General features: G+C 39.8%; 1 protein-coding gene across 1 annotated transcript; it reads left to right on the plus strand.

Moving 5' to 3' along the window:
• Window positions 1–1,988: 1,988 nt before the first annotated feature.
• smarcd1 (SWI/SNF related BAF chromatin remodeling complex subunit D1) lies at window positions 1,989–27,590 on the plus strand. The gene is made up of 13 exons (XM_083534495.1): window positions 1,989–2,249; window positions 7,792–7,970; window positions 8,080–8,122; window positions 9,002–9,124; window positions 9,784–9,906; window positions 14,119–14,235; window positions 14,322–14,423; window positions 14,819–14,980; window positions 16,723–16,820; window positions 16,898–17,033; window positions 23,376–23,498; window positions 24,389–24,490; window positions 25,906–27,590. Exons 1-13 carry the CDS (start codon window positions 2,052–2,054, stop codon window positions 25,957–25,959), a joined length of 1,560 nt encoding a protein of 519 aa, XP_083390621.1. The 5' UTR covers window positions 1,989–2,051; the 3' UTR covers window positions 25,960–27,590.
• Window positions 27,591–27,937: the final 347 nt, after the last annotated feature.

Genomic DNA, 27,937 nt, shown 5'->3' on the forward strand with positions numbered 1-27,937 from the left:
GTAATTTTGGTTATAGATTTAGGTAGGTAGGTAGGTAGGTAGGTATGTATGTAGGTAGGTAGGTAGGTATGCAGGTAGATACTTTATTCATCCAAATGGGAAATTTACAAATAAATGAAACATTCTGTACATCACAATTTTCCATAATGCTTTTAACAACTTCACTAGTCATCTGCAAACAAATGGGTTTAAATAAATAAAGTGTTTTTTTTATCAGGCCCCAAAGACAGAAATGAGCTACACTTACACTCTAAAGGTCCAGCAGCATGTCTCATTTCATGGTTTACATAATGACAAGCAATCCTCTGCCTCATTAACTGTGAATTAGGTTTATTGATGCCTTTGAATTGCTATAAGTCAATTCGGGGTTTTTTTTCTGGCACCAGAGTTGGCCTAGATAGATAGATATACAGACAGACAGACAGACAGACAGACAGACAGACAGACAGACAGACAGACAGATAGATAGATAGATAGATAGATAGATAGATAGATAGATAGATAGATAGATAATCACCTTAGACATATTTGACTCAATGTGTAGTACATACATAAAGTACCAGGCAAATGTTTGGACACACTTCTCCTTCAGTGTTCTTTATTTCTTTTTTATTTCAACATTGTACATTAATACCGATTAAATCAAAACTATAAAAAAACATGTATGGAATTATGTAGTAAACAAAAAACATGTTAAATCACCCAGAATATGGTTTATATTTTTGATTCTCCAGGATAGCATTTTGCTTCGATGACAGCTTTACACATTCTTGGCATTCTCTCAGTCACTCCTGTGGTAGTCACCTGGAATGGTTTTTCAATATTATTAAGAATATCAATGTTGGCTGATATCTTCTTCACTGGTTGTTCCAACTCATCCCAAACCATCTCAACTGGATTTAGGTGTGTGGGTGCCATAAATGTGAAATAAATAACCAACAGTGTCACCAGCAAAACTCCCCCACATCACCACACCTCGTTCTGTATGATTCACAGTGGGAATCAAACATTCAAGAACAGTCTTTTTACCCTCTGTACATCTTACAAATGCAGCTGGAACTAAAAATCTCAAATTTGAACACATAAGACAAAAGAAAAGTTTTCCACTGATCTAATGTAAATTCCCTGTGTTGCTTGGCTCAAGCAAGTCTCTTCTGCTTGTTGATCTTAGGAAGTAATGGTTTCTTTGCTGTAATTTAACCATGAAGGCTCATGCAGTCTCCTCTGAACAGTGGCTGAAATATGTCAGAGAAGGATTTAAGTAAATCAGGAGTTTCTGAGTTACAATACAGTGGCCAGGGTCTGCACTGCAACAAGTCAGTTTGCATGGCCATTGTCTCAGAAGTAAGCATCTTCTGAAACTGACTCACAAGAAAGCCCAAACACAACAGCTTCATGTTGCTGAAGACGACCTGTCCAAGAGCATGAATTCCTAAAACCTTGTCCGGTGGTCTGATGAGACTAAGTTAAACTTGTTTGTTTAGATGGTGTCCAGCACCTGGGGGGAATCCTTAAGCAGAAGGTGGGGAAGCGCAATGTGTCTAACATCCGGCAGCTCCGTGATGTCATTATGGAGTGGAATAGGATCTCAGCAACAACCTGTGCAGCTCTGGTTAATTTAATGAAAGGAGTGTTAAGGCAGTGCTACAAAACAATGGTGCTCACACACAATACTGAGATTTTGGACACAGTTTTGACACGTTCACTTAGGGTCTACTCACTTTTGAATCTTCTCTCGTTATATATATATATATATATATATATATATATATATATATATATATATATATATATATATATATATATATATATATATATATGGAGAGAGAGAGAGAGAGAGAGAGAGAGAGAGAGAGAGAGAGAGGGGGAGAAATATTTTATTTATTTATATGTGCTTATCATTTGTAATAACCAGCAAAAAACAAAGAGACAAACAAAAAACTACAAAGGAAAGGTTAGAGTGGAGACTTCCTGTTTCCTGTCACGTGACACAGCTCGACTCCCCATAGGTGGATTGTTCGCTCGGTATTTCTTCGCGTTGTGGGGAGAAGATGGCGGCGCGTGGCGGTTTTCAGCAGGCAGCATCTGGAGGCGGCGTGGGCGGTGGTGGCGGCGGGATAGGACCAGGACCTCCGGTACCGGGTGGAGGAGGACCGGGCATGGCTCCTGGTACGCCTGCAGGAAGGATGGGACCCGCGGGACCACAAAATCCGATGTACCGTTCTCCTATGCCTGGGCCTGGATACCCGGTAAGAGGGAGAACAAAGAGGCCTGGACAGGCGGCTCATCATATACACTGCGCGGCTAAATCCCAAATCAATCGATGCGACCTTTATATATTGGAACAGTACCTTTTATTTAACTGGAACAGTAACGGTATTGTGCGCCCTGTGTAGGGCACTTTGATGAAACCATTTGGTATTCAGCCGAGGTGTCTATTACTTCTGTATTCAATGAGCTAACTGATTAGCTAATTAGCTATTTTTTATGATTAATTATATATTGTTTATTTTTTTAAGGGGTGTGGGGTTTTTTTTGTCCTTTTCTTATTACGGAAAAATTTTAACATCCACAACAAAAAGAGCATGAATTTAGACCCCGGGACGGGAAAGAAATAAGGGTCCAGTTAAAGCAGTGTTGGAAAGCAAGTAGTGTAGTTACAGGTGCAAGGATGCATTGTAGAGAAAATCCAAGTAAACATAGTATTTTATTCTCATGCTATAAAAAAAAAAAGCTCTCAGAAAATATAGTGTATTTTAGGTTTATGCTACTAGTTGGTTTATAACGTGCCCTAATAAGACGATGTACAACCTGTTATTGTTATATTTGGGACCGAATATCTGCCATTTTAGTTACATGTCTTTCAACCCCAATTACAAAAGAATGTGATTGTGTAAAAAAAAAAAAAAAAAAACGAATGCAGTGATTTGTAGAACTCATAAACCCATATTATATTCACAGTAGAACATAGAAAACATATTAAATGTGTTTAAACTGACAAAATGTATAATTTTTAGTCAAATATAAGGTCATTTTGAATTTGCTACCTGCAACACATTTAAGAAAAGTTGAGATGGATGGATAGATGGATGGATGGATAGATAGATAGATAAGGCTGGAAACAGCTGGAGGTAAATTTTTGCAACTAATTAAAATGGTCACTGAGTTGTATGGGTATAAAGAGATTCTCGGAAGTAAAAATGGCAGAGGGTCCAATCTGCAAAAAAGTGTAAACATATCGTGGAGCAATTTCTGAAAAACCTTTTTCCATCGATCGGATAAATGTTTTAAAATAAGCTGTTTTGCTTGTTATAACTCTATAGAACCGTAATTCTGGGTATTTTTGTATAAAAGTTTACTTAAAAAATAAAATGCAAAAGCCACATATTGAGTTGAACTATATACTTGGCTGCTTGTTGAGGGGTGCATGGGGGATTTCTCACTTTTCTCAACAAATTCACTCATGTTGGGTTTGTTTCTGTAAAAAATAATGTGTGTTTAAGGTGTAATTTGTGTAAATTATTTGTATTGTTTTTACTGATAATTGCAGTTGACAACCATGCTTTAGAAAAAAAGAAGTATCTAGAATGTAATTAAATGATGTATGCATAAATTAAATATGCGAACATTGAAAGCAAGCATTTGAACTTAGTGAACTTAATAAAGCTGCTGTAAATCACATTTGAAAACAGAAGTCAACTGTTGTAGTAGACAAATGCTATAAAAAGGGAATAGAGAAACACAGCAACCTTGATTTAAAAAAAAAAAAAGGAAAATGTGCATTGGTGTAGAAATGCATACGGGTTCCCTGAAAACCACAACAGTGACTAAAAATGTAATTGTTCACTGCTGCTGTTATTTGCAGCTTTTAGATTTAGTGTTTGTTCGCACTGGTTTAATTGAATCCATTACTATGTAGCGAGCGAGTTGATTACACAACCTGATGCTCACAAGTCGTGACAGAACAGATCCAGTGTGACTGTCCTGAGCAAACCGTTTACACAAGAGCACTTTATTAAACTATACCATTCTCACAAGTTGAGGATTATACAGTTTTTGCTCGCTGTGCTGATGTTTCGCTTTCATTTGTGACACCACTGTTTTTTTTCTTGCTGCTGGTTGACACTGTACTCGCCGCCATTACTCAATCGGCTTTATCTTACCATCACGCAAAACCCATAACTTGAGCAGCCCAACTAATCGATAATGGCAACAGTTTGACAACCAATTTCATTATCGATTAGTTGTTGCAGCCCTATCTACAGTACATATCAAAGAATTCTAAGAGACTGGAGAAATCTGTGCGCATAATTAATTTGATGCCTATGATCTACGAGCTGTTGGATGACACTGCATTTAAAACCCGGTATGTTTCTGTAAAGGTAGTCACAACATGGGCTCAAACACCTCCAGAAATTATTCTGTGAACACGGTTTGCTGTGCCATCCATAAATGCAGTTAAAAGACTAAGACAAAGCATAAAACTGTTCTGTGTTTCGGCAAATCAAAATATTACTTTGTTTTTTTTTTTTTGTTTTTTTTCTTTCTTTCTTTATTTTTTAAACCATGGACACCGCATCTTCAGGACTAAAGAAGATGGGGACCGTCCGGCTTATCAGTGCTCAGTTTAAAACCCTGCATCTCTGATGATGAGGGTGCATTAGTGCCTATAGAAAGGGCAGCTTTCACATCTGGAAAAGCTCAATCAGTTGGGAATGGTGTCTATATAGGTTATACTGCAACATATGCGTCCATCCAGATGATGTCTTATTCAGAGTAGGCCTTGCATATATCAAGATATGTTAAACCAAAATTTGCTTCTATTACAGCATCATGGCTTTGTAGAGTCTGGGTGCTGAACTGATCTGCCTGCAATCCAGACTGTTCTCCAATTGTCACATTTTTATGAAGCAAAAAATATGACAAAGAATACCCAGGAATGTTAAGTAGCTAGGATCCTGTATAGGACACAAATGGGGCAACATTCTTCTCCCAAAACTCCAGCTCCTGTCTACTCAGTTCTCAGACATGTACTGACTTTTGTTAAAAGTGGAGGTGATACTATGCCATGTGGTAAACATGGCCTTGTCCTAAATTTTTTGTAATCAAATTTGACCTCATTAAAAAATTTGACTGCTGCTAATGCATGTGTACATGCACACATTCTAGTATCTACCCCTCTACCGTAGTATGTTGGAGTTGAAATGAAATAATGAACTGAAGTACAAAGTGTCTTAAAGGACTCTTAAGAATTCATAAAAGGCTTTTTGGTTTCCAGTTTTTTTTTTTGTGAGCCCTTTCTCAGAAGTTACTATTACTATCCTTTTAGTCTAGAGACCTGACTATTATTCTGTAAATCATTTTTGTAATTGTGGTCAGAGGGGAAAAAAAGATTTTTACATTTCCTGCAGTCTGCTGCCCCCGCTGGGCTAAAGAACACTTACAGCTTGTCCACCTCTAATAGTAAAAGAGCCTTTATTTGTCTCACATACATTGCAGCACAAATACGTTTTCTTCGCATATCCCAGCAGTTTTAGGAAGCTGGTGTCAGAGTGCAGGGTCGTGCCCCTGAAGCGCACGAGTGGCAGCTTGGTGATACCAGGGCTTGAACCACAGATATCTTAAGTAACCAAGAGCTTTAACCACAACACTACATTGACTCACTTAGTAGTTGCAAATGGTTGCCACCAGAAAAACCAAAAAATAGATGGTGGAGTTTTTCTAAGCAATTCAATGACTAGGTTAATTAAATGAGGACTATGTGGACGGATATTAGTCACTACTGAATTCATCAGCACCACGCAAGGACTTTTTCATTTTATTCTTTTTTTTTTTTTATAATAAAAATAATAAAACATTTTTATATACTTTAAAGCCACTTCTGCTCTTTTCACTCTGTGCCCTTGGCGACTTCCAGAGAATTTCCGTGTGTTCAGCATGCCTTCAGTCTCTACACTCGCTTCGAGCTTCAAGGTCGGAGGAGCACACGGCACTGTTGAAATTGTACATTTTGTAAAAGATTTTCATTATGTACAGCTTTTTTTTCCCACCGCAGTTACAAAACAGGTTTGCATCGCATATTGTTCGCTGTTATGTTGTGCAACAGGATTTTGAGACGCAAGCTCAGGTTGGGTCGGATGTTCTGAAGACCTGTGAGGCGGTACTTAGCCCTGGCACATGCGAGGTGGAGTGAAGTCTGTGTATTTTAAAGGATCAGCAGCTGTATACTGGGTGCTTTCTCAGAGAGAACGGAGGCTGTTTGTGTATGCAGGTTTTTTTGTTTTAATCAGTGTTGCACATGTGGCCAGAAACGAGAAGCCGCTTGTTTGAGTTCCTAGCGCATGGCTTGGTGAGTATAGAGGAAATTTTCATCACTGATTTGGTGTCTCAGTACCTGTATATGTGGTCAATTCCTCAGTTGTATTATCGTTTTTCTGGCAAAACAGTACATTTATTCAAAATTAGAGCTACATTGTGGCTTGTTTTGCATCCTGCTTAAACTAAACAGTTATCAGGACTGGGATATTTAAGGGTTGTTTCTGCAGTACATGATGTATATAACGCTATACAGATGGCCAAGCTAAACAGTGTTAAAATCTGCGGATGCTTTTACTGCGCATTGACTGAGGCTGAAAAGGAGGAAAAACGAGTGAATCTTTTGAAGATCTTAATGATTCAGTGTTGATGACATCAGTTCAACTGCTTAAAATTTGTGCTTTGTGGCAAAAGTTGGTAGACCCCTGACCATCAGATACATATGTGCTTTTCAAACATCCCATTCACCATTTATTTCCAATTTGCTGTTCTCCTCCATTCTTCTGAGATGATGTTCCACTGGATTCTGGAGTGTGCTTTGTAGAGATTTGTGCTCATTCAGCCTGAATGGTGCTAGTAAACCCAGGTAGTGTGAGGAGGCCTGGGATGTGGTCAGTGTTCCAGTTCATCCAAAAAAGTGTTTCATAGGGTTGAGGTCAGAGCTCTATAGCAGGTCACTCAAGATCTTGCACTCCAACCCATGTAGAACATTTCTTCATGGAGCTGGAGCTTTGTGCACAGGAGCATTGTCATGCTGGAACAGGTTTGGGTCTCCTAGTTTAAGTGAAGGGAAAATGTAATTCTGCTGCATCCAAAGACATGCTATTTAAATGTGTGCCTCTAAATTTGTTGTAACATTTGGAACTTTTTTTTCTCGTCTGAAATTGATGTGATAATTGCTGGTTCATCATCTAGTTTCTAAGTAAGATTCTAGTTGTGTTTTCCTCTTATTTTGGTTTCCAAAATGTGCATGCAGCAGTTTCTGAACAAGCATCTGATGATGTTCAAACAGCCAGCAATTTTTTTTTATTTTTTTTTTTTTATTTTTTTTTTTACTTACTCACTTTTGTGGCGATAATAAAGACCTCTCTTTCCTTTCCTGTTGTTCTGAAACCTATAATCAAAGAAAATCGATTTCATCAGGTGTTCTAATATAAACTAGCAGGTATTAGTGTAATAGTGCAATGAATTTATTTCCCTGTAGGGATTTAAACAGGTTGCTTAAGCAGTATAATGCCAACCTTTTAAATGTATGCATTTACAGCTATTAGAAATTTCCAGATTCTAACATCGTGTCCACAGTTTTGTACACTCCAGAAAGGTTCCAGAAAATATAATACAATCTGAATTGCTCTCTCCCTGGCAGTGTGTAGCACAAGAGTCAGATTCCTTGTTGTGTTGACTTGATGTGTCTACGGCCTGAAGAATTGTCTTTGTTAAATAAGCTAATCGACACTACCTTTTCTGTAATTGCAGAGACCCGGGATGCCCCCGACAAACAGGATGACACCTCAAGGGCCACCCATGGGTCCGCCAGGCTACGGCGCTAGTCCAGTACCTCGGCCCGGAATGCCAGTCATGGACTCGTCTCGCAAGAGGCCTGCACCACCTCAGATCCCACAGCAGGTCCAACAGCAACAGAACCGCAACCAACAGTAAGTGTTGGGGCACCAACAAATGTTTATTAATGAATGTATAAGAAATCAGCACATGTATAGAATGTCTAGATCAAAATTGTGTGGTTTCTTTTCTTTTCTATTTTAGTGCCAAGAAGAAGAAGATGGCTGATAAAATTCTACCTCAAAGAGTAAGTTGCTTTATATTTTACCAAATTAATGTATAATTTCTTAAAGATTATGAAACTATATTTTGAATATATTGAAATAATAGAATTATGTGATTTCAGTAGTTTGGAAATTTAATTCGTTTGTTGTCTTCAAATAACAGAACGTCCATGATATAATTACAAAATAATAAATAGTCCACTTTAACATTGATCCAACTATAATGAATGGATGTGGGTGTCACCTGAATGAGGATAGGTCCCAAAAAACAGACTTAGTGAAGATAGTTAAAGCCTTCCCAACACGATTCCCCTCCTTCCCTACAGTTCCCCTTATCCTCCACTCCGCCTCGTCTCCCTCACACCATCACTGACTCTCATCTAAAAAATTTTTCTTTTCATTTACGATTACTATTGTTATAATATACCGTAATTCAACAAATGTTACTTATAAATGTATTATACTGTATTACTGTATATTCTAATGTAATTTTATATGAATATTTTCTGGGTCCTGGAACGCTGGATCTGAATTTAAGGAGAAATTCACTTCGTTACACGTATGATTTGGTTTGAGTTATACTTTTTATCTAGAACGAATTACATTTGCAAATCGAGGTTCCACTTTGTGCGTGTGTGATATACAATTTCTGTAAAGCTGCTATGGGACATGTCCATTGTTCCAAATGTCCAATATTCGGTTGATTTGAATTGCCGGTCATTCAGATATAATATACAGACGTTTTTTAATTCACAATTGTTTGTGTAACCACTCAAACTTTTTTATTTTTATTATAATTATTATTTTTTTTTTTATTTGCAAAAAATCTAGCAAAATGTAACACAACCCAATCCAGCCACTTCTGTCAGCCTGAATGTCCACGTTTCTTCACCTCCCTACAGATCAGAGAGCTAGTTCCAGAGTCTCAGGCTTACATGGATCTGCTTGCCTTTGAAAGGAAGCTGGATCAAACCATCATGCGCAAGAGACTTGATATCCAGGAGGCTCTGAAGAGACCCATCAAGGTTAAACATCATTACTTTCTTTCAGTAAAAACTACCTACATGGAAATTGTAGTTTGAATTAGAAATACATTAAGGAACATGTACAAATATTTAGCATTTCTTATAACACTTTCCTTTTACACACTTTTTAAATCTTGATGATCGGTTAGAACAGGGATGAGGTTAGAGGTGCATGGTAGGAGAGTTGTAGGCGTGTTTGATTTACTCTGATTTGATCATTTTAAAGTAAACACGTAACGTGTTTGAAAGCAAACTGAAAACCTGCCCATAAAACCAAGCGAGTGGAAGTTTACAGAACGAGATGGGCGAGTGGTTAAGGCAAATAATTTGGGCTGAAGTGGTTTAGGTTAGAAAGTTTGCTAAGCCCTGGGCAAGGACAATAGACCTTCAACCTTTTCTTCTGTGCTCTTGTGCTCCTTCCTGTCACCAAAGTGGCCTCGTTCTAAATGAAGCTCAATTTATGAAAAGATTATAAAAACAGTGTTGCATATGATGAAATTCTCTAAACAGAATTATAGCAGAGTTGTAGGACTTAACTCTTTAATTATAAGTCTAGGTGATGTGTGTACACACCATCTCTGAGTGATCAGTATTGAGAAATTAGCTGATAAATGAAATTATTAGCTTATTGAAATGTTTGAATTGTGTTCTTTCCCCAGCAAAAACGAAAGCTGCGAATTTTTATCTCCAACACTTTCAACCCTGCCAAGCCCGACGCTGAGGACGGCGAGGGAACAGTAGCATCATGGGAGCTGCGAGTGGAGGGCCGACTGCTTGAGGATGTAAGTATTGTTGTACCCGAGTGTTTTAGCCATGGCATGTTCTTACCTTCCGGAAGCACCTTATTAATATTGTCGAACACTTTTGATTAGATTTATGTAAAAAAAATTAGATGTAATTGCTGCCGCTCATTAATCTACGAAGGGTTATAAGGCCATTTCCAAACAATATAAAGCGAATCATTTTAGTCAGGAACATTATTCACCAGTGGCAAACATTTAATCTTGGCTGTCTTCACTTGAGTGGATGTTTGTCAGACCATTCAATGCTCAAAGAAATTGCAAAAAAAAAAAAAAAAGGGGTTTCAACTCTTAATCAACAGGGCTTTGGAGAAAAGGGGCTTTCTCTTAGTAACCCTCCCAAACAAATCATTCTTGTTCAGTCTTTTTATAATTGCACTGTCTAATATTTAATATGTGGATAATAAATATTAGACAGTGCAATTATAAAAAGACTAAAAGACTGTTTGGGAGGGTTACCAAGAGAAAGCCTCTTCTATCCAAAAAGAACATGACTTAGGTTTGCAAAGTTCCAAGTGACCAAATAAAAAAATGTCCTTTGGAAAGACAGGTTCACAGTGGAGGTGATTGTCCATAATAAACAACACCAAGGTTTGTTGAAAACCAAACACAGCATATCAGCACAAACTCCTCATTCTAATGGTGGAAGGTTGATTAGCACTTGTTTAACCGCCACAGTATCTGTGCAACCTGCACTCCTGAATCAGCAATGAACTCTGGTGAATACCGGAGTGTCCATCCATCCATCTTCTCCCGCTTATCCGATGCCGGGTCGCGGGGGCAGCAGTCTAAGCAAAGATGCCCAGACTTCCCTCTCCCTAGACACTTCTTCCAGCTCTTCCGGGGGGACACCAAGGCGTTCCCAGGCCAGCCGGGAGACATAGTCTCTCCAGCGTGTCCTAGATCTTCCCCGGGGTCTCCTCCCAGTGGGACGCGCCCGGAACACCTTCCCAGGAAGGCGTCCAGGAGGCATCCGGAACAGATGCCCGAGCCACCTCAGCTGACCCCTCTCGATGTGGAGGAGCAGCGGATCTACTCTGAGCTCCTCCCGAGTGACTAAGCTTCTCACCCTATCTCTAAGGGATCGCCCAGCCACCCTGCGGAGGAAGCACATTTCGGCCGCCTGTATCCGGGATCTTGTCCTTTCGGTCATGACCCAGAGCTCATGACCATAGGTGAGAGTAGGAACGTAGATTGACCGGTAAATCGAAAGTTTTGCCTTGCGGCTCAGCTCCTTCTTCACCACGACAGACCGGTACATCGACCGCATTACTGCAGAAGCTGCACTGATCCGTCTGTCAATCTCCCGTTCCACCCTTCCCTCACTCGTGAACAAAACCCCAAGATACTTAAACTCCTCCACTTGCGGCAGGAACTCCCCACAAACCTGAAGTGGGCAAGCCACCCTTTTCCGACTGAGGACCATGGCCTCGGATTTGGAGGTGCTGATTCTCATCCCAGCCGCTTCACACTCGGCTGCAAACCGTCCCAGTGCATGCTGAAGGTCCTGGTCTGATGAAGCCAACACGACAACATCATCTGCAAAGAGCAAAGACGAAATCGTGTCGTCACCAAACCGGACACCCTCCGACCCCTGGCTGCGCCTAGAAATTCTGTCCATAAAAATTATGAACAGAACCGGTGACAAAGGGCAGCCCTGCCGGAGTCCAACATGCACCGGGAACAAGTCTGACTTACTGCCGGCAATGTGAACCAAGCTCCTGCTTCGGTCATACAGGGACCGGACAGCCCTTAGTAAAGGGCCCCCGACCCCATACTCCCGGAGCACCCTCCACAGGCCGCCGCGAGGGACACAGTCGAATGCCTTTTCCAAATCCACAAAGCACATGTGGACTGGTTGGGCAAACTCCCATGAACCCTCCAGCACCCTGTAGAGGGTATAGAGCTGGTCCAGTGTTCCACGGCCTGGACGAAAACCACATTGTTCCTCCTGAATCCGAGGTTCTACTATCGGCCGTATTCTCCTCTCCAGTACCCTGGCATAGACTTTCCCAGGTAGGCTGAGAAGTGTGATCCCCCTATAGTTGGAACACACCCTCCGGTCCCCCTTCTTAAAAAGAGGGACCACCACCCCGGTCTGCCATTCCAGAGGCACTGTCCCCGACCGCCACGCAATGCTGCAGAGGCGTGTCAGCCAAGACAGCCCCACAACATCCAGAGACTTGAGGTACTCAGGGCGGATCTCATCCACCCCCGGTGCCCTGCCACCGAGGAGTTTCTTTACTACCTCGGTAACTTCAGCTTGGGTGATGGACGAGTCCGCCTCTGAGCCCTCAGCCTCTGCTTCCTCAATGGAAGACGTGACGGCGGGATTGAGGAGATCCTCGAAGTATTCCTTCCACCGTCCAACGACATCCCCAGTTGAGGTCAACAGCTCCCCACCTCTACTGTAAACAGCATTGGTGGGGCACTGCTTTCCCCTCCTGAGGCGCCGGACGGTTTGCCAGAATCTCTTCGAGGCCAGCCGATAGTCCTTCTCCATGGCCTCACCGAACTCCTCCCAGGCCCGAGTTTTTGCCTCGATAACCACCCGGGCTGCAGTTCGCTTGGCCTGCCGGTACCCGTCAGCTGCCTCAGGAGTCCCACAAGCCAACCAGGCCAGGTAGGACTCCTTCTTCAGCTTGACGGCATCCCTTACTTCCGGTTTCCACCACCGGGTTCGGGGATTGCCGCCTCGACAGGCACCGGAGACCGTACTGCCACAGCTCCGAGCGGCCGCTTCGACAATGGAGGTGGAGAACATGGTCCACTCGGACTCAATATCTCCGGCCTCCCTCGGGATCTGGTCAAAGCTCCGCCGGAGGTGGGAGTTGAAGATCTCTCTGACAGGAGGCTCGGCCAAACGTTCCCAGCAGACCCTCACAGTACGCTTGGGTCTGCCGAGTCTGTCCAGCTTCCTCCCCCGCCATCGGATCCAACTCACCACCAGGTGGTGATCAGTTGACAGCTCCGCCCCTCTCTTTACCCGAGTGTCCAAGACATACGGCCGCAGGTCAGATGAAACGACCACAAAGTCGACCTACGGCCTAGGGTGTCCTGGAATACCGGAGTGTATTAGAGTCAAATAAGAGGACATCTGTCCAACGGCTAAAGCTTGAAAACTGGTCACGCAACCGTACGAGGAGCCCAAGCACACCAGCGATTTCTGCACCGGAATCGCAGAAAAAGTTTCTAGGTTTTGCAATGGCCGAGTCAAAATCCAGACCGCAACCTGACTGAAATGCCTTAAGATTTGCACGTAAACAAATGCCTACAATTCTCAAAAAACTGGAGGCACGTTGAGAAGTTTATGTATAATACAAAAAAAAAGGGAGCCAAAATTCCTCCACAATAATGTAAGAGATTGATCTTCATACAAAACAAGTTTTACCCCAGTTAAGGCTGCTAAAGCGATGGAATTATAACGTGTACTTACTTTTACACACGTTTTCTCCATCTCTGCTGGATTCTTGTAAAAATAAAGGGCACGTGTAATATGTGGTAAGGATGTATTTACTTCATTTTAACACCTGTTAAGGACCAGATTATTATTTTTTTTTATGTCTGAAATGTAAAAGCATAGAATTCAAAGCTGGTTACTTTCGTTTTCGCACAATTCACCTCGGTAGCTAAATGCAAAATAGACTATTGAAAAAGAGCAGCCAGTGTTTCCTCCTGTTTTTGACAGAATTTTCGACATTTTGCCATTTTTATTTATTTATTTATTTTTTTTCCCCCCTGCTCACTGGTCGTGGAGAGTGATTTTGTTATTTTGTCCTCTTGTTCCAGTCTCTCTTCAACTCGCTGAATGCGTTTTGTTGTTTTGTGTGTAGTGATTTGGTGTGTATTATAATCCCACAATGACAAGTTTCTGTTGGCCACACTTTCTTTGCCTTGATTCTCAAAATGCTTTAGGATTGAAAAGCACCTAGCTTGATTTTGTTTTTATTTTAAGAAATAACTAAAGAACTCTTCTATACTTCTCAATACCAATTTTTTTAAATTCTGCCTTTGTTGCTTGGTAAGAATTTTGCTCATATTTAAAGTATAGTTTTTTTTGGTCCTCCTTGTCTTCGTTTTCGAAAAGAATCTCACTTTCTAGTCAAGAGTTCATTATACCCATATAACAACCCCTTTAACAAGTACATACGGCTCTTTTTGTTTAATCTTTCCTTTATTATTAATTTCTTCCAGACTGCTGTATCTAAATACGAGGCCACCAAGCAGAAGCGGAAATTTTCCTCGTTCTTCAAGTCTTTGGTGATTGAATTGGACAAAGACCTGTATGGGCCTGACAATCATTTGGTAGAGGTAAGACGCTTTGCCTTTGACCGTCTCTTTGGAAAAATGGCTGATGGCTTGGTTTATGTGAAAAAGCTGTCGATTTGTTTGCGCAGTGGCACAGAACACCCACTACTCAGGAGACTGACGGCTTTCAGGTTAAAAGGCCTGGAGACGTGGGAGTGCGCTGTACTGTCCTGCTCATGCTCGACTACCAGGTAAGGCATCTGCTATAAATGGGCTGTGAACATATTAATGCTTTATCAGTATTCACGGTCTGCTTAAGTCAGAAAAAGCTGCTAATTCGGTGTTGCACTAAAAGTGTAAAAATGGTTTGCTTGTTTATTAATTGCATTCAATAAAGGCTGCACTAGAAATGTCTGGAAAAGGCAGTCTTGGGCTTGTTAAACAACCAGTTGAATAATTAATCTGTAGCAAAATGTATTTCGAATTAGTAATACCAATTTAGAATTTGTTCATTTACACTGCTCATACTGTCAGAGCCACTAGGTGTCGCTATAATCAAGTAAACCACTTTGTTTCTCAACTCAACAAACAGTACTGTGAGAAGTATGTTTTGAAGAAACCTTTCTCCCCCACATTTTCTCTGCAGCCTCCTCAGTTTAAACTGGATCCCAGACTGGCTCGCATGCTGGGCATCCATACCCAGACCAGACCAGTCATCATCCAGGCTCTGTGGCAGTACGTGAAGACACACAAACTGCAGGACCCACATGAGCGAGAGTTCATCAACTGTGACAAATACCTTCAGCAGGTAAGGATGAGAGACAACCTCAAAGGCGAGAAAATCTAATGCCTGTTTGTTTGTGTTATTGACACGCGTGTGTGTGTGTGTGTGTTGTGTTGTGTGTGGTTTTTTTTTTTTTTTTTTTTTTTTTTTTTTATATATATATCACACATTTTTACACACATGTATGTGTATATGTATTTCAGGTTTTATTTTGTAGATAATGTTTACAGTTCAAGCTCCTCATCTTCAATTTGTCTGCTTTTGTAAGTCACTCTGGATAAGGGCATCTGCCCAGTGCTGTAAATGTCTTGTGTAATGTAGCTAGATTATTTGCATTAAATTTGCTGTATCCTGAACACTACTTGATGTGAAATTTATGCCACTTGACAGATGCTTCAGGTATTCACTACTAAAATATTAATTTTGGAACACAAGCTTTTTTTTCGTGGACACTTTATTTAGATAGAAATATTAACATTGTTCCAAGTGCAGCATAAAACAAGAATAAGGCGAAATGTTGCTGTTACCTTCCCAAACATACAGTATCTTACCCAGCAATTTGACCTTTTTTATTTGTATTTATTTTCTTTAAGCGACCTACTGTTCTTTCTATAATTACATTGAATGTACAAATATAGAATGTATGTACACCATGGACAAAGGTATCTGGACATCTGACATGTTTCAGCCATATGTGGTTCTTCCTCAATCTGTTACCACAAAGTCAGAGGCATACAACTATATTTGATGTCCTTGGATCCCTGTAGCATTTCATTATTTTGACTTCAATTAAACAAGAAGACCCAAATCTTTTCAAGCATGAAAAAGCCCCCGTGAACAATATCAATCTCCTGAAGATATGGTTCATATAGTTTGGAGCGGAAGATCTTGTGTGGTCTGCTATAGAGCTCTGACGTCTACCGTACATCTACCTTACATCAGTGCCACACCTTGCTAACTTCCTTGCGGCAGAATGAGTAAAACACTCCGCAGCCACACTCCAAAATCTAGTGGAACATCTTCTCCCAATGGTAATGCATGCAAATCTTATGGTCAGGTGCACAAAATACAGGTCTCTGTATTCATGTACAGTATGTGTGTGTATATGTAATAACCACAAAATGAGTTGGTTGAGCCGCCATGACCAGATTTTCTGATTTTTCATAACTGGGCTGAAGTAAAGGTGTGTTTATTGTTGGACTTAAATTATCCCATGTCCAAAAATGTATATACAAATGAGTCCTGTAGATCAGAGGTCCCCAACCTTTTTTGCACCACGGACCGGATTAATGTCGGACAATATTTTCACGGATAAATACAACAAAATAAAATGATACGACCGGCATAAAAACTGGTATTTTCTAAATATAATAAACATAAATCCACTGTGGTGGTGTTTGTTCATCTTGCTCGCTTGGGGGTTTAAGAAAGTAGCGGATGAAGGTATGACATGTGACCGAGGCATCGTGACATGCATTAACAGTGAGTCATAGACAGATGTGGCGGAGAGAATTCGGGAATTTTCCAAAATTAAACATCGTTCCGAATCAGATAATAAATAAAACGGAAATAATGAACGTTACGTATCCTGTCTGTGCGGCCCAGTACCAATTGACCCACGTGCCGGTCTGTGGTCCGGAGGTTGTGGACCACGGCTGTAGATTACATTTTGGTTCTAGGCACCATGCAACCAAATAAAGCGATAGTCAAGACTAAGCGCTTATCTAGGACTCTGTATGAACATTATTCATCTATGTTCCCTGCAGATCTTTGAGACTCAGCGGATGAAGTTTTCTGAGATCCCTCAGCGGCTGCATGCTTTGCTGATGCCTCCTGAACCGATCATCATCAACCATGTTATAAGGTAGGACTCCAATGGTGTGATGATGCACTTTAGAGATCCACTCATTCCTTACCTGCTCCTATTCAATCCGTTACTAGTGTGGACCCGAACGACCAAAAGAAAACGGCCTGCTATGATATTGATGTCGAAGTGGATGATACACTTAAAACCCAGATGAACTCTTTTCTGCTGTCCACTGCCAGTCAGCAGGAGATCGCAGGCTTGGATAACAAGGTATGCAGATGACATTTAGTGCCTTTTGGCCTTTTGAGTAAATCAATGCTTACGTTTGCGCATGGATTTATCTGCAAGAATGAGTCGTGCATTGAGGCTGGGTATGAATGCTAAATCCTGGTTTCTTGATTTAATGCTAGAGCACCAGATAATACTTGTTTATTTCCTTTTTACTTGGGCTGAGCTTCTTTTATTAAAAAATGTCTAAGAAACCTTTATCATGACCGTACAGTCTATATAATACCATTAATAATCATTAGGGCTGTCAAAATTCAAGCAGTAACGCAAATTCATTTTAACGCCACAAATTATTTTTTTTACGCAGCGCACATTTCCGTATGACAATTTTTAATCGCAAATATAAATAAATGATTGAGGCGCAATTAAAACCTCTGACGCAAGTCCTTTCTTTACTCGGATCATAAATGAAAAATCTTTTGTAATCACTAAACCATGTGTTTACTGATGCGTCAAGTCTCAAATCAAGCACCAAAACCGCCATTCCGCTTGTTGTTGTTTTTTATTGGCGGTTCGCATTCTTAAGTAGAGCATTACTGCCATCTACTGTGGTAATGGATCAGAGACTTGCATTCTCATTCCCCAAACCAGTAAAACGCCATGGTGCACACATCTGGCAATTAAACCTGTCCGTGTGGAAACAAAGCAATAGTTCTGTTCGGTTTCCTGATGATTTCCCTAATTTAAAACACCATAATTACTTAAACGATTACAAGAATATTTTGTCTTCATGCTCTATGTAGAGCTCTATTAATCACAATTAAATATTTTATTCGATTGACTGTTCTAATATGTGTGTATGATGTATGTATGACAAACCCACGTTTTAAATAAATATTGATTGCCCAATTAATACAGGAAGCACCAGATGTGACACACATTCACATCTTATTCATCAGTCTGTAATTACTCTGTTCTCAGTGGTTCAATGCTTCTGTTCTGCTTTCCCACTCAAACTCCTTGGCTTTTAATTAACCAGTGCCCTTGTGACTACAGGGAGTTAACATGTATGCAGGCAGGCATTAAATAAAGATACGCTTCAAGATTTCAAAGGTTTGAGCAATGAAACAATGAGCAGTGACATTTTTTTTTTTTCCTTAGGCTGTTTATTTTTTATCTCTTCAGTAGTATCAAAGTTGCTGAGTCATCAGTACATGCTAATTCAATTCTTAGTTATTCCACATTTGTAAAAAAAAAATTTATATAATTGCTTGAGGAGCAGTAAATGTGAACCCCTTCTCGCCAGCTGAAGTCCAGACAATTCTAATCCTAAAAAACATTTTTATTTTATATTTAATTGTTCAGAGGTGTGCTAGCACCCTTCCTTTGCTTAGCCATTTAATATTGGAGTGAAGCAGTAGGTCATTTGCATTCACATCAACTTCTGCTAGGCAATTTCGAAGAAGGCGGTGCTGATGTGATAAGCATGTCCTGAGAAAGTTGAATAGTTTCATCACTATATCCATAACTTCTGCACAGAACAGACAATACAGTGATCTGAGCAGAGGTCTGAATTATCTGCTTTCCTCCAAGTCACTGCTCTTTTTTCTTTTTCTATCATAAATGGTGCTTCATCAGTTGTGATGGACACATGTTTCAGGCTGATCCTTCTTAGCGTTAACATCTTTTTTTTTGGCCAAGTATACGTCTTCTCCTCTGGCATGTGTTGTAAGAGCTGTAACGCCGAAGATGTCCTCAGTAAAATCTTTCTTCTCTGCATAGTAAAAGCTGATGTATACCACGAGCTGAGCACGTCATTAATATCAGTCGATTCCTCAACAGCCTAGCTGCTGCAAGGTGCAGTCTGAATCGCAGCATCAAGTTGTTGTGCTAATATTTCAGCTCTTCTTGTAGCTGTTGCAACTGAAGGGCGTGTGTGGAATTTGGATCCCTCTAGTCATGTCTTTCCTTTCCATCTAAGTGTTTCACACAGAGCCTCCAAGCTTTCCTTTACTATTTCCCCATCTGTAAAGGGCTTATGTTTCCTAAAACCCACTGTATTCTCAGTGAACTCATATGCTTGTTGTTTGGCTGTGAGCGAAAGAGAATCTGTGTAGATCTCTGTACTGGGCTTTGTGCTTTTCCATGCCTTTACTTCAGACTGCTGTAGGTACGATTCTTCAGTGTCTGTTTAGTTTCGTAATGCCGTTAAAAAATTCTTTCTATATTTTTGAGATTTGCATTCTTTCATTCGCTAAAAGTTTCATCTGTTTGCACTTCGCTCTCTGCTGCTTCCACTGCACGCACAACTACACGTCTGATCTTAGCAACAGCGAGTGCATTTCCTTTTTTCTTTTTTTTATGTATATTTGGTTTTACATTTGGATTAGATTTTTTTCAAAAAAGGAACCAAGATACTTGTTCATTTTTAGAGACCCGTCTAATTTTTCTCTTGTATATTTACTATTGCTCTTTTAATAAAGAAAAAGTACTAGTCCGATTACACGATTAATCGCCGGAATAATCGATTACTAATATAATCGAGAGCAACGTCTCTAATGTGGACCATTAACTGCCAGGGAGGATCGGTCAGTATGAGAGCTCTCCTATGTACATGGTGTACTTTCCAGGACTGTGTACTCCATTGTCACTTTTCATAGTTTTGTTCCAAGATAATTATGCAGACCATCTAAATGTGGTATCTAACAAGCATTTACTATATAATGATTTACAATATTGTATCCCTGGTCCTTAAAAAACTCCTTATGGCCAGGTTTTTATTTCCCAACTGTGTTGCTTATCCATATGGCCTGGGAGTCATCTTAATGGTGATTTGTACATTATATAATTGCCTTCAATTTCAAAGTCACTTTTTTCATCAGCCCGAACTAATACATTTGTTGAAAGGTAATGTTGCTGTTTGAGCACATTGCAGGGAAGAATGGCACTCAAGCAAAGAGTTGTAAAGTTCTTTGCTTTTCGCTTGCACAATGACCTTTGCTTGTAGAACTACAGATTAGTTTTATGCAATTGGAGATACAGTATCTCACAAAAGTGAGTACACCCCTCACATTCCAGCAACCATTATATCTTTTCAAGGGACAATACTATAGAAATTAAACTTGGACGTCAATATGCAGCTTGTATAGCAGCCCAGATTTACTGTCCTCTGAAAACAATTCAACACACAGCCATTATTATCAAAATAGCTGCCAACAAAAGTGAGTACACCATAAGTGAGCATGTCAAAAAGTGTCCAAAGTGTAAAAATTGTGTGCGCACTATTATGTAGCACTACCTTAATCCTCCTGGGCATGGAAGTCTGCACAGATTGTTGCTGAGATCCCCCCCCCTCATAAGGACATCACGGAGCTGCTTAATGTTAGCCACGTGGCACTTCTCCGCCTTCCACCTTGAGGGTGAGCAACAGTTGATCAAACGGGGTTTAGGTGTAGAGACATATCTGGCCGCTCCTTCACTTTCAGCAGAGGAAGTTGTCATCTTGGCGGTGTGTTTGGGGTCGTTTTCATGTTTTGAAAACGTTTGGGCCAGTTTCTGAAGGGAGGGAGAGCATCATGTTCTGCTTCAGAATGTCACAAAACATGTTGGAATTCATGTTTCTCTCGATGAACCGCAGCAATCATGCAGCCCCAGACCATGATGCTACCACCACCATGCTTGACTGTAGGCAAGACACAATTTTCTTGGTTCTCCTCACCAGGGCATTGCCGCACATGCCGCAAACCGTTTACGGGCTTTCGTGTGAGCCAGATTCAGAAGAGGCTTCCTTCTGGAATGATGGCCATGCAAACCGACTTGGTGCAGTGTATGGTCTAAACCCTGACAAATGGACCTTTTGGCGTCTGCAACCCTTTAAAGCAGTGCTGGAAGAACTCGTGCGTCTGTTTTTTTGCACCTGACACACAGCTCGAGGACTCAACTTCTAGGAAAATCTCTGTATGAACTTACAAAAATTTGACTCAAAGCACCACATTCTAACTGCTCTAATACAAGATACACAAATTTGTATGGTCCTGTCAAGCAGACAAAAACATTGACATTAATAAGTCATGTGGCTTTGCATGGTTACATGATGTACATCATCTATGGTTACATGATGTTGCCAGTTATTTAGACAATAATGGCTGTATGTTGATTTTCAGAGGGTAGTAAATCTGTACTGCTATACAAGCTGCATATTGACTAAAATATATCCAAGTTTTATTTCTCTAGTATCGTCCTTTAAGATATACTATAATAGTGGCTAAAATATGAGGGGTGTCCTTACTTTTGTGATATACTGTAAATCTATTGTCCTATCAGCATGCATTAATTTGTATGTAAAAAGGCTGTTCCTGTAGTTGTTAGTGTAACATGACGCCATGTTTCAGCACAAATAGCTGTAGTAATCATAAAGGGTCTAAAGTAAATCATTAGCCTGTCGGCCTTATTTCCCTTATGGAAGGGTCTCTGTATTGTGTATTTGTAAAAAGATCATTGAACAGCTTTAGATGTTGTCTGGTGTTAAATTGTTTGGTTGGTTTGTTCAATTAGGAATCCAGATTTGGTTGGTTTGTTTGTTTTTTCTTATAGGAAGCTGCATTCCTCAAATGTGAGATTTTGTCATTTAATGTTGCAACCTTTGAGCCCATTGTTGTTTCCCCCCCCCCCCCCCCTCAGTTTCTTCCTCCCAGAAATGCCCCCTTTGACCCAGTTTCATCACTAGGCAGTCAGCTTGTGACTTTATCTCACTGCTATTCAGTGTTAGTCGTTCACGGTTTACTTTGCATGTGAGAAGGCATGCGCCAGTATAAAATGTTTTATATTGCACAAAAAGTTATATGCTAAACGGTTTATTATAACAATGTTCTATAAAATGACAAGTTTGAAGATAAGCCTTTATTGTTGGGATTAGTGAGTTTGTTTTGGGTATAATTTGGTATTGAATTCATTCCTTTCTCATTGAAATTATTTATCTGGTATATTAAAATTCTATTGCAAAATTGAGGAGCAAAGCTTTCAGCCAAAAAAAATGTACAAATCCCATGGCATCGGAGACTGAGGATATACAGCATGTAGTCCATTGGAATTTGGTTGTAGACCAAACCAACTGGTCTGGCTATGGGTTTGTTCCAAGTCAACATCAACTCAGTTTGCTTACATCGATTATGTGCTTTTATTCTTAATTGAACCGAACTTGCTGTGTATTTTGGGCTGTAGATGGAAGTTTTATTGAGCATTGGGCTCATAGGCAAAATTAATGGTTTTTGACTAATACACTTGGGGATTTTTTTTTTTTCCCATCGCTGTATTCTAAAAAATTACTTAAACTTGTACATGGTTCAGAGTGTACATACCGCTCAACTTGCATATCTGTCGCATTTTGGTTTATGTACCATTTTTGAAACTAAAGTAGTGATGGACAGGTTTAAGGGAGGCTCACACACTGTACACTTTAAAAGTGGAATTGATCTCCTTGTCACTTATTCTGATATTGAAGGCACTGAATCGGTTTTGATTATATTGTAAAACTGCTCACGGGTATTCTCATCATGCGTGCAATCCCTGAAACCAAACTTTATTTATTCATGTTAGCGTTTTAGTCTTTCAGGCCTCAGTGACTGTAACCACAACACAAGCTGGAGGTTTATTAAAGCTGGAGGCGTATCAGTACAGCTGTAGAGTAAAGATAAACATGCTGTAGTTCAGTCTACAGTCTTCAAATTTGTTGGGGGCCAAAAAAAAAAAAAAAAAACCCCAAGAACTGAACAATACTGTACACTGTTTTTTAAAAAAAAAAAGTGTACAGTATTGTTTTCCTACACACCCTTTTCCTTCTGGAAAGCTTTCAAAGTGTTCAGCATTTTCTGGCAGCGCAGCTTCCAGACGCTTTCTGTTCGCATATATTTCTTCTGTGCTTCTCACCCCCACCTCTCCAATGAATATTATATTGATTTGATCACTTCAAATGAGCAATGCTTCATGTTCAATGCAGAAGGTTAGGAATATGTTTTTGGACAAAGTATTTGCCAGGGCAGGGTTCCAAGTATGGAAATTGTAATGGGTGGGATTGATGAATATTAAACAAATTAAATAGAAAGTTTCTGGGTTGTTGTTTTTTTTTGTTTGTAAGTGCATAATCTTTTCACTCCTTTGTTGTTGATTGGCACAAAACTTGGATCCTGGTGTCACAGCCATGATCTAATGACCCTTCTCAGTTCATTGGCATTTTGCAACTTCTCCAACCACTTTTTTGTTGTTGTTGTTATTTCCTTTGACCAAGATTTGTCACTAGTTTGCCTTTCAGTAATCCATTTATTTTAAATTGATAGATCTTAAATTATCGCTTACATGTCTTAATCCCCATTTCGATCTCACCTTCAGATCCATGAAACCATCGAGACCATCAATCAGCTGAAGACTCAGAGGGAGTTCATGCTGAGCTTTGCCCGTGATCCTCAGGGCTTTATCAATGACTGGCTGCAGTCCCAGTGCAGGGACCTCAAGGTAAAATGCACTTTGAAATTGGCCACAACGCTTCACGTTGTTTGTTTTGACCGAGCAATATCCTGCAAGTGTTATCTGTGTTTCATTTGCCGGTTATAAACCATGCACTGCTGGTGGCTCTATTGGAGGCTTCAGTACTTCTTTCATTCATTCAAGAGCAGTGATGGATTAATGAACTTTCACCTCAGACCACTAACTATGTCTATACCCATGTCTGTTTGGGCTGCTCAGATGTTTCTTGGTGGTGGGCCAGTGCCTGGCTGACTGGACTAATAATGACTCCTGATCAATGGTTCTTTATGTTGCAGGAAGTGTGTAACAACTTAGTTAATTTATTTTGTGTCCAATTATAAAAAAGCCCTCCTTATAAACCATTCTTTGTTTATCATTTAATTAATTCCTACTCACAAAGCAAGGAAAAGTCTACTCCAAGCACAGTTTGATAAATACTTCGATGGATTAATGTAAACTGGACCATCCAAGCTGTTTTTAAAAACGGAGGAACCCAAAAAGAAAGCTAGTTACACTAGACCGTAAGAATGGTCGTGTTTTTTTTTTTGTTTTTTTTATTAGATATCTTAAGGACTTGGATTTTCTCTGGGAATAAACAGATTTGCTCTTACAGCAACTCTGTAAAGGTGTTTGAGCTGTGAAAGACTTAAATGTCAGGAAGTCTTTGCTACTCTGACATGGTCTGTGCAGTTGGTATTGACTGCAGGTTGTTCTTCCAGTGCCACTGTAATCAGTCCCAAATAAGAGTTGAAAGCTCTGTTGGAAGGGTTAATTATTTGCTTGTTGATTTGAGTTTATAGTAACTGGAAAATGACTACAAACATCATGCTATATACATCTCGAACTGACCACTAAATGGATCTTCCTGTCACATGTAGGCCATGACTGATGTGGTAGGAAACCCAGAAGAAGAGAGAAGAGCAGAGTTCTATTTCCAGCCCTGGGCTCAAGAAGCAGTTTGTCGCTACTTCTACTCCAAGGTAAGGCTTTGTTTGACTCTTGGTGACCCGCATCCACTTTTCGATTCGTGTTTGTGGTTTACTCTTTATGGAACCGATCGATGTTCACTCCTCGAAGCACTACGCAATAACTTCTACGGGAACATTGGCTTGTTTTAAATCTCCACCTCAAGCTTTTTAATTTACAGTACTGTATGCTGGTAGGTACAGTAAAAAAAATAAATTTCTATTAAAGTTTATTTGAAAAGGCACCATGTACAATTTTAGCATAATGTTTCCATTTGAGACATTGTACCAAATTTAGCTAATGGATAGTTTTCATTTGCGGTAATATTAAACATAGAAACTAACAAACACACAATAAAATACTTAGCATTAATACTTATACTTACGTACATCCTATGTACAGTATTAGAGCAGTTAACATTTGTTGATTCAAGTACAATTCTCTCATACTGATGACTGGATGTTTAACATGGCACCTCATGCCAAAGAACTCTCTGAGGATTTGAGAATTAGAATTGTTGCTCTCCACAAAGATGGCCTAGACTAGATCATCAGTAACACCCTGAAACTGAGTTACAGCACAGTGATCAGGTTCATACAAACCTTTTTCAAGTCGGGTTCCACTCGGAACAGGCCTTGCAAGTGTCCATCAAAGAAGTTGAGTCCATGGAAACATGCATTCCAACATGTACTGTGACATTCTGAAGCAGAACATGATGCCCTCCCTTCAGAAACTGGGCCGAATGGCAGTTTTCCCAACAGTGTCAATATTTTGTGTGAGCGCCGCTGCTTTTTATAGCACTTTGGACACAGTTGTGAAATGTTCACTTAGGGTCTACTCATTTCTGTTGAAGTTATTTAGACAATAATGGCTGTATGTTAGTTTTTAGAGGACAGTAAATCTGTACTGCTAAAGAAGCTGCATACTGACTACTCTAAAATATATCTAATTTCATTTCTATAGTATTGTCCCTTGAAGATCTACTAATATGGTTGCTGAAATGTGAGGGGTGCACTGACTTTTGAGAGATACTGTGTGTGTAAATATATATATAAAAAAAAATAATGCCACTTTGTGGTTGCAGGTTATTTAATTTTGGGAATTACAATGAGTAAATTTATTACGTGTTTATCCAGGTGGGACTACGTTACCTCAGTGTTGAGTCAGTGAAGAAACAGTGGGTGTGAATTTTTCTCAAGGTTAAAGAAGGAAAATAACATTTCCCAGCCAAAATAAAATCAGTGGGCAGCACCTGTAACAGATCTCATTACTCCACCTCTTGCTGGTGCACTAATGACATACAAACAGGGCTCTAACCCGATTAGGTTGTCATAGTGCAGTTTTAAGAAAAATCTCAAGCCTCACTGAAGGTTTAAACAAGTTATTTTAGTTTTCTCCTGAAACGTCTTGTGCTTTTATTTCATTTCAGGTCCAGCAGAGGAGACAAGAGCTGGAGCAAGCACTGGGCATCCGGAACACATAAGCAGAAACGGACACAGAAGCAGAAGAGGCTGTGTTGTTTTTTTGTTTTGGTCTCTTATCAATGACACTAAACTACAGTTTATTTAACCACATTCCTGCTGTGGCTGGTAGGAGGCAAAAAAAAAGATCTCTGGTTGCCTCAAAACCAAAATGTCTCTCCTCAGTTCTGTGTCCTCTTGGTATACGAGGGGGAGGAAATAGATGCTTCTGCTGTTTTTACCTTGTTCCAACTAGAGTCCAATGTTGTTACTGCAGTGGCTGTGATGTGAAAACCCTTTCAGCCAAACTCTTTCTAGGCTACTAATAGAAGAAAATAAGCTTCACTGGTATTTAGTTACTCTGATGTAGGATGCATGTAAAACTCTAGTGCCCGAGCGTGTTTAGGTAGCGAAGGAGACTCGAGGACGTGGGCAAGACGATTTTAAATATCACTCAAAACTTATTTAATGGTCACTAGCGTAAGTGCAGTCTCTCGTGTGCAATGACGACACGCTGCAGCAAGAAGAAATCCTTGTTGTCCAGGATAAATGGCCCATTACTTTACAGCGGTCGGCTAAGATTTTGTACATTTTTAATACCTAAACCACACTGGCAAGATCACTGAAAAAAGCTTTTCGAGGCAGATATATTTTCGCCTTGTTCCTGCAACACAAAACAAATTTGACGCTTTTTCAGGCATATCTTGGCTGTTTGCCCATGTATTAAAATTTTTTTTTTCCTCCCAAGTTTTTACATAGTAATTGAATGGATTTTTTTCAGTATTGTATGAAATGTTGTATCACCATAACTGTTATAGCAGTGACTCTTAAAGTGCTAAACAGCTCCGAGGGGCTACAAAGTTCCTCCTGGTACCATACGTGAGGTTTAATAGGTTTGGCTTTGCGACATCCTTGCCGTGTGTTAGGATTTCCGCACTAAGCCGACATTGCGTGATATTTAAACCTCTCCTGACTGACAATACTCCATTACTGTAGCGTATCAAGTTATTTTCGTTATATACGTATATAAATATATATATATATATTAAAAAAAAGATTTGATTCATAAACGGGTGCTGTATAGATTGTAGTGGATTCCAAACCGTGGTTGACGTAAAGGATAAATCGATGATGTGATGTGGGGCCACTTAGGTTTTTTTTTTTTTTTTGTCTTTTTGTTCTGCAATTGGTAGATATTTGTCTTTGATATTTTTTATCATGATAATGATTTATATGAATATTAGTTAGGTTTAGATTCTTATTACCGAAGTAGCGTAGTACCTCGGCTCTACGAAGCAGCGAAATGGTGAGCGGATGCTTACAAAGTCAGCTGGCTTTAAAAATCGATAACTGTACATGCTCAGGTATTTTCTCCACCATAAGCAGATCTTACCATTTCACTGGCCTTCAATGAAATACTTCAGTTCTGTACACTGTCATGAAGGACACACTATTAGCCGTGATTGTAGTGGGCTTGAGTTAAGAATTGCCAAATTTCCTGAAAGTTGAAGAAACAGTCATGTGCTTAAGATTTTTTCGATTCTCAATATTTAACCTTGTGTACATCATTTCTTTATTCCAATTTTTGTTTCTTTTTATTGGACCAAACTGGTTTGAATGTGTCAGCCTTATAATAAAGATGAGCTTATATTAATGTTTGTTGTATGATTTTATAACTTTATATTGAGTCGCATTCAAGTGTATGGCATGCGACTCTATATCTAATTTATAATGCACTTTTTAACCTCAAGGTCAGTTGACCTGGACAGAGCAAAGACAAAAAATATAAATTTCGAAGTTTAATCTGTCTTTTTATTAATGATGAAATGTAAAGAAAATAATTGTGCTGATATGCATTTCAGGGCATGCTGTTATAGAAAAATACTCAACTTTGAGGTGGTTATAAGAAGTGCATGGCGTGTATGTAGTTTTAAATATTGAGCTTTTATTAGCTGGTGTGCAAAAGGTTAGGTTTATAACATTGCGAATGTTGCATGGATT

This window comes from Silurus aristotelis (assembly GCF_946808225.1).
Source record: "Silurus aristotelis genome assembly, chromosome: 28".
Taxonomy (NCBI): domain Eukaryota; kingdom Metazoa; phylum Chordata; class Actinopteri; order Siluriformes; family Siluridae; genus Silurus; species Silurus aristotelis.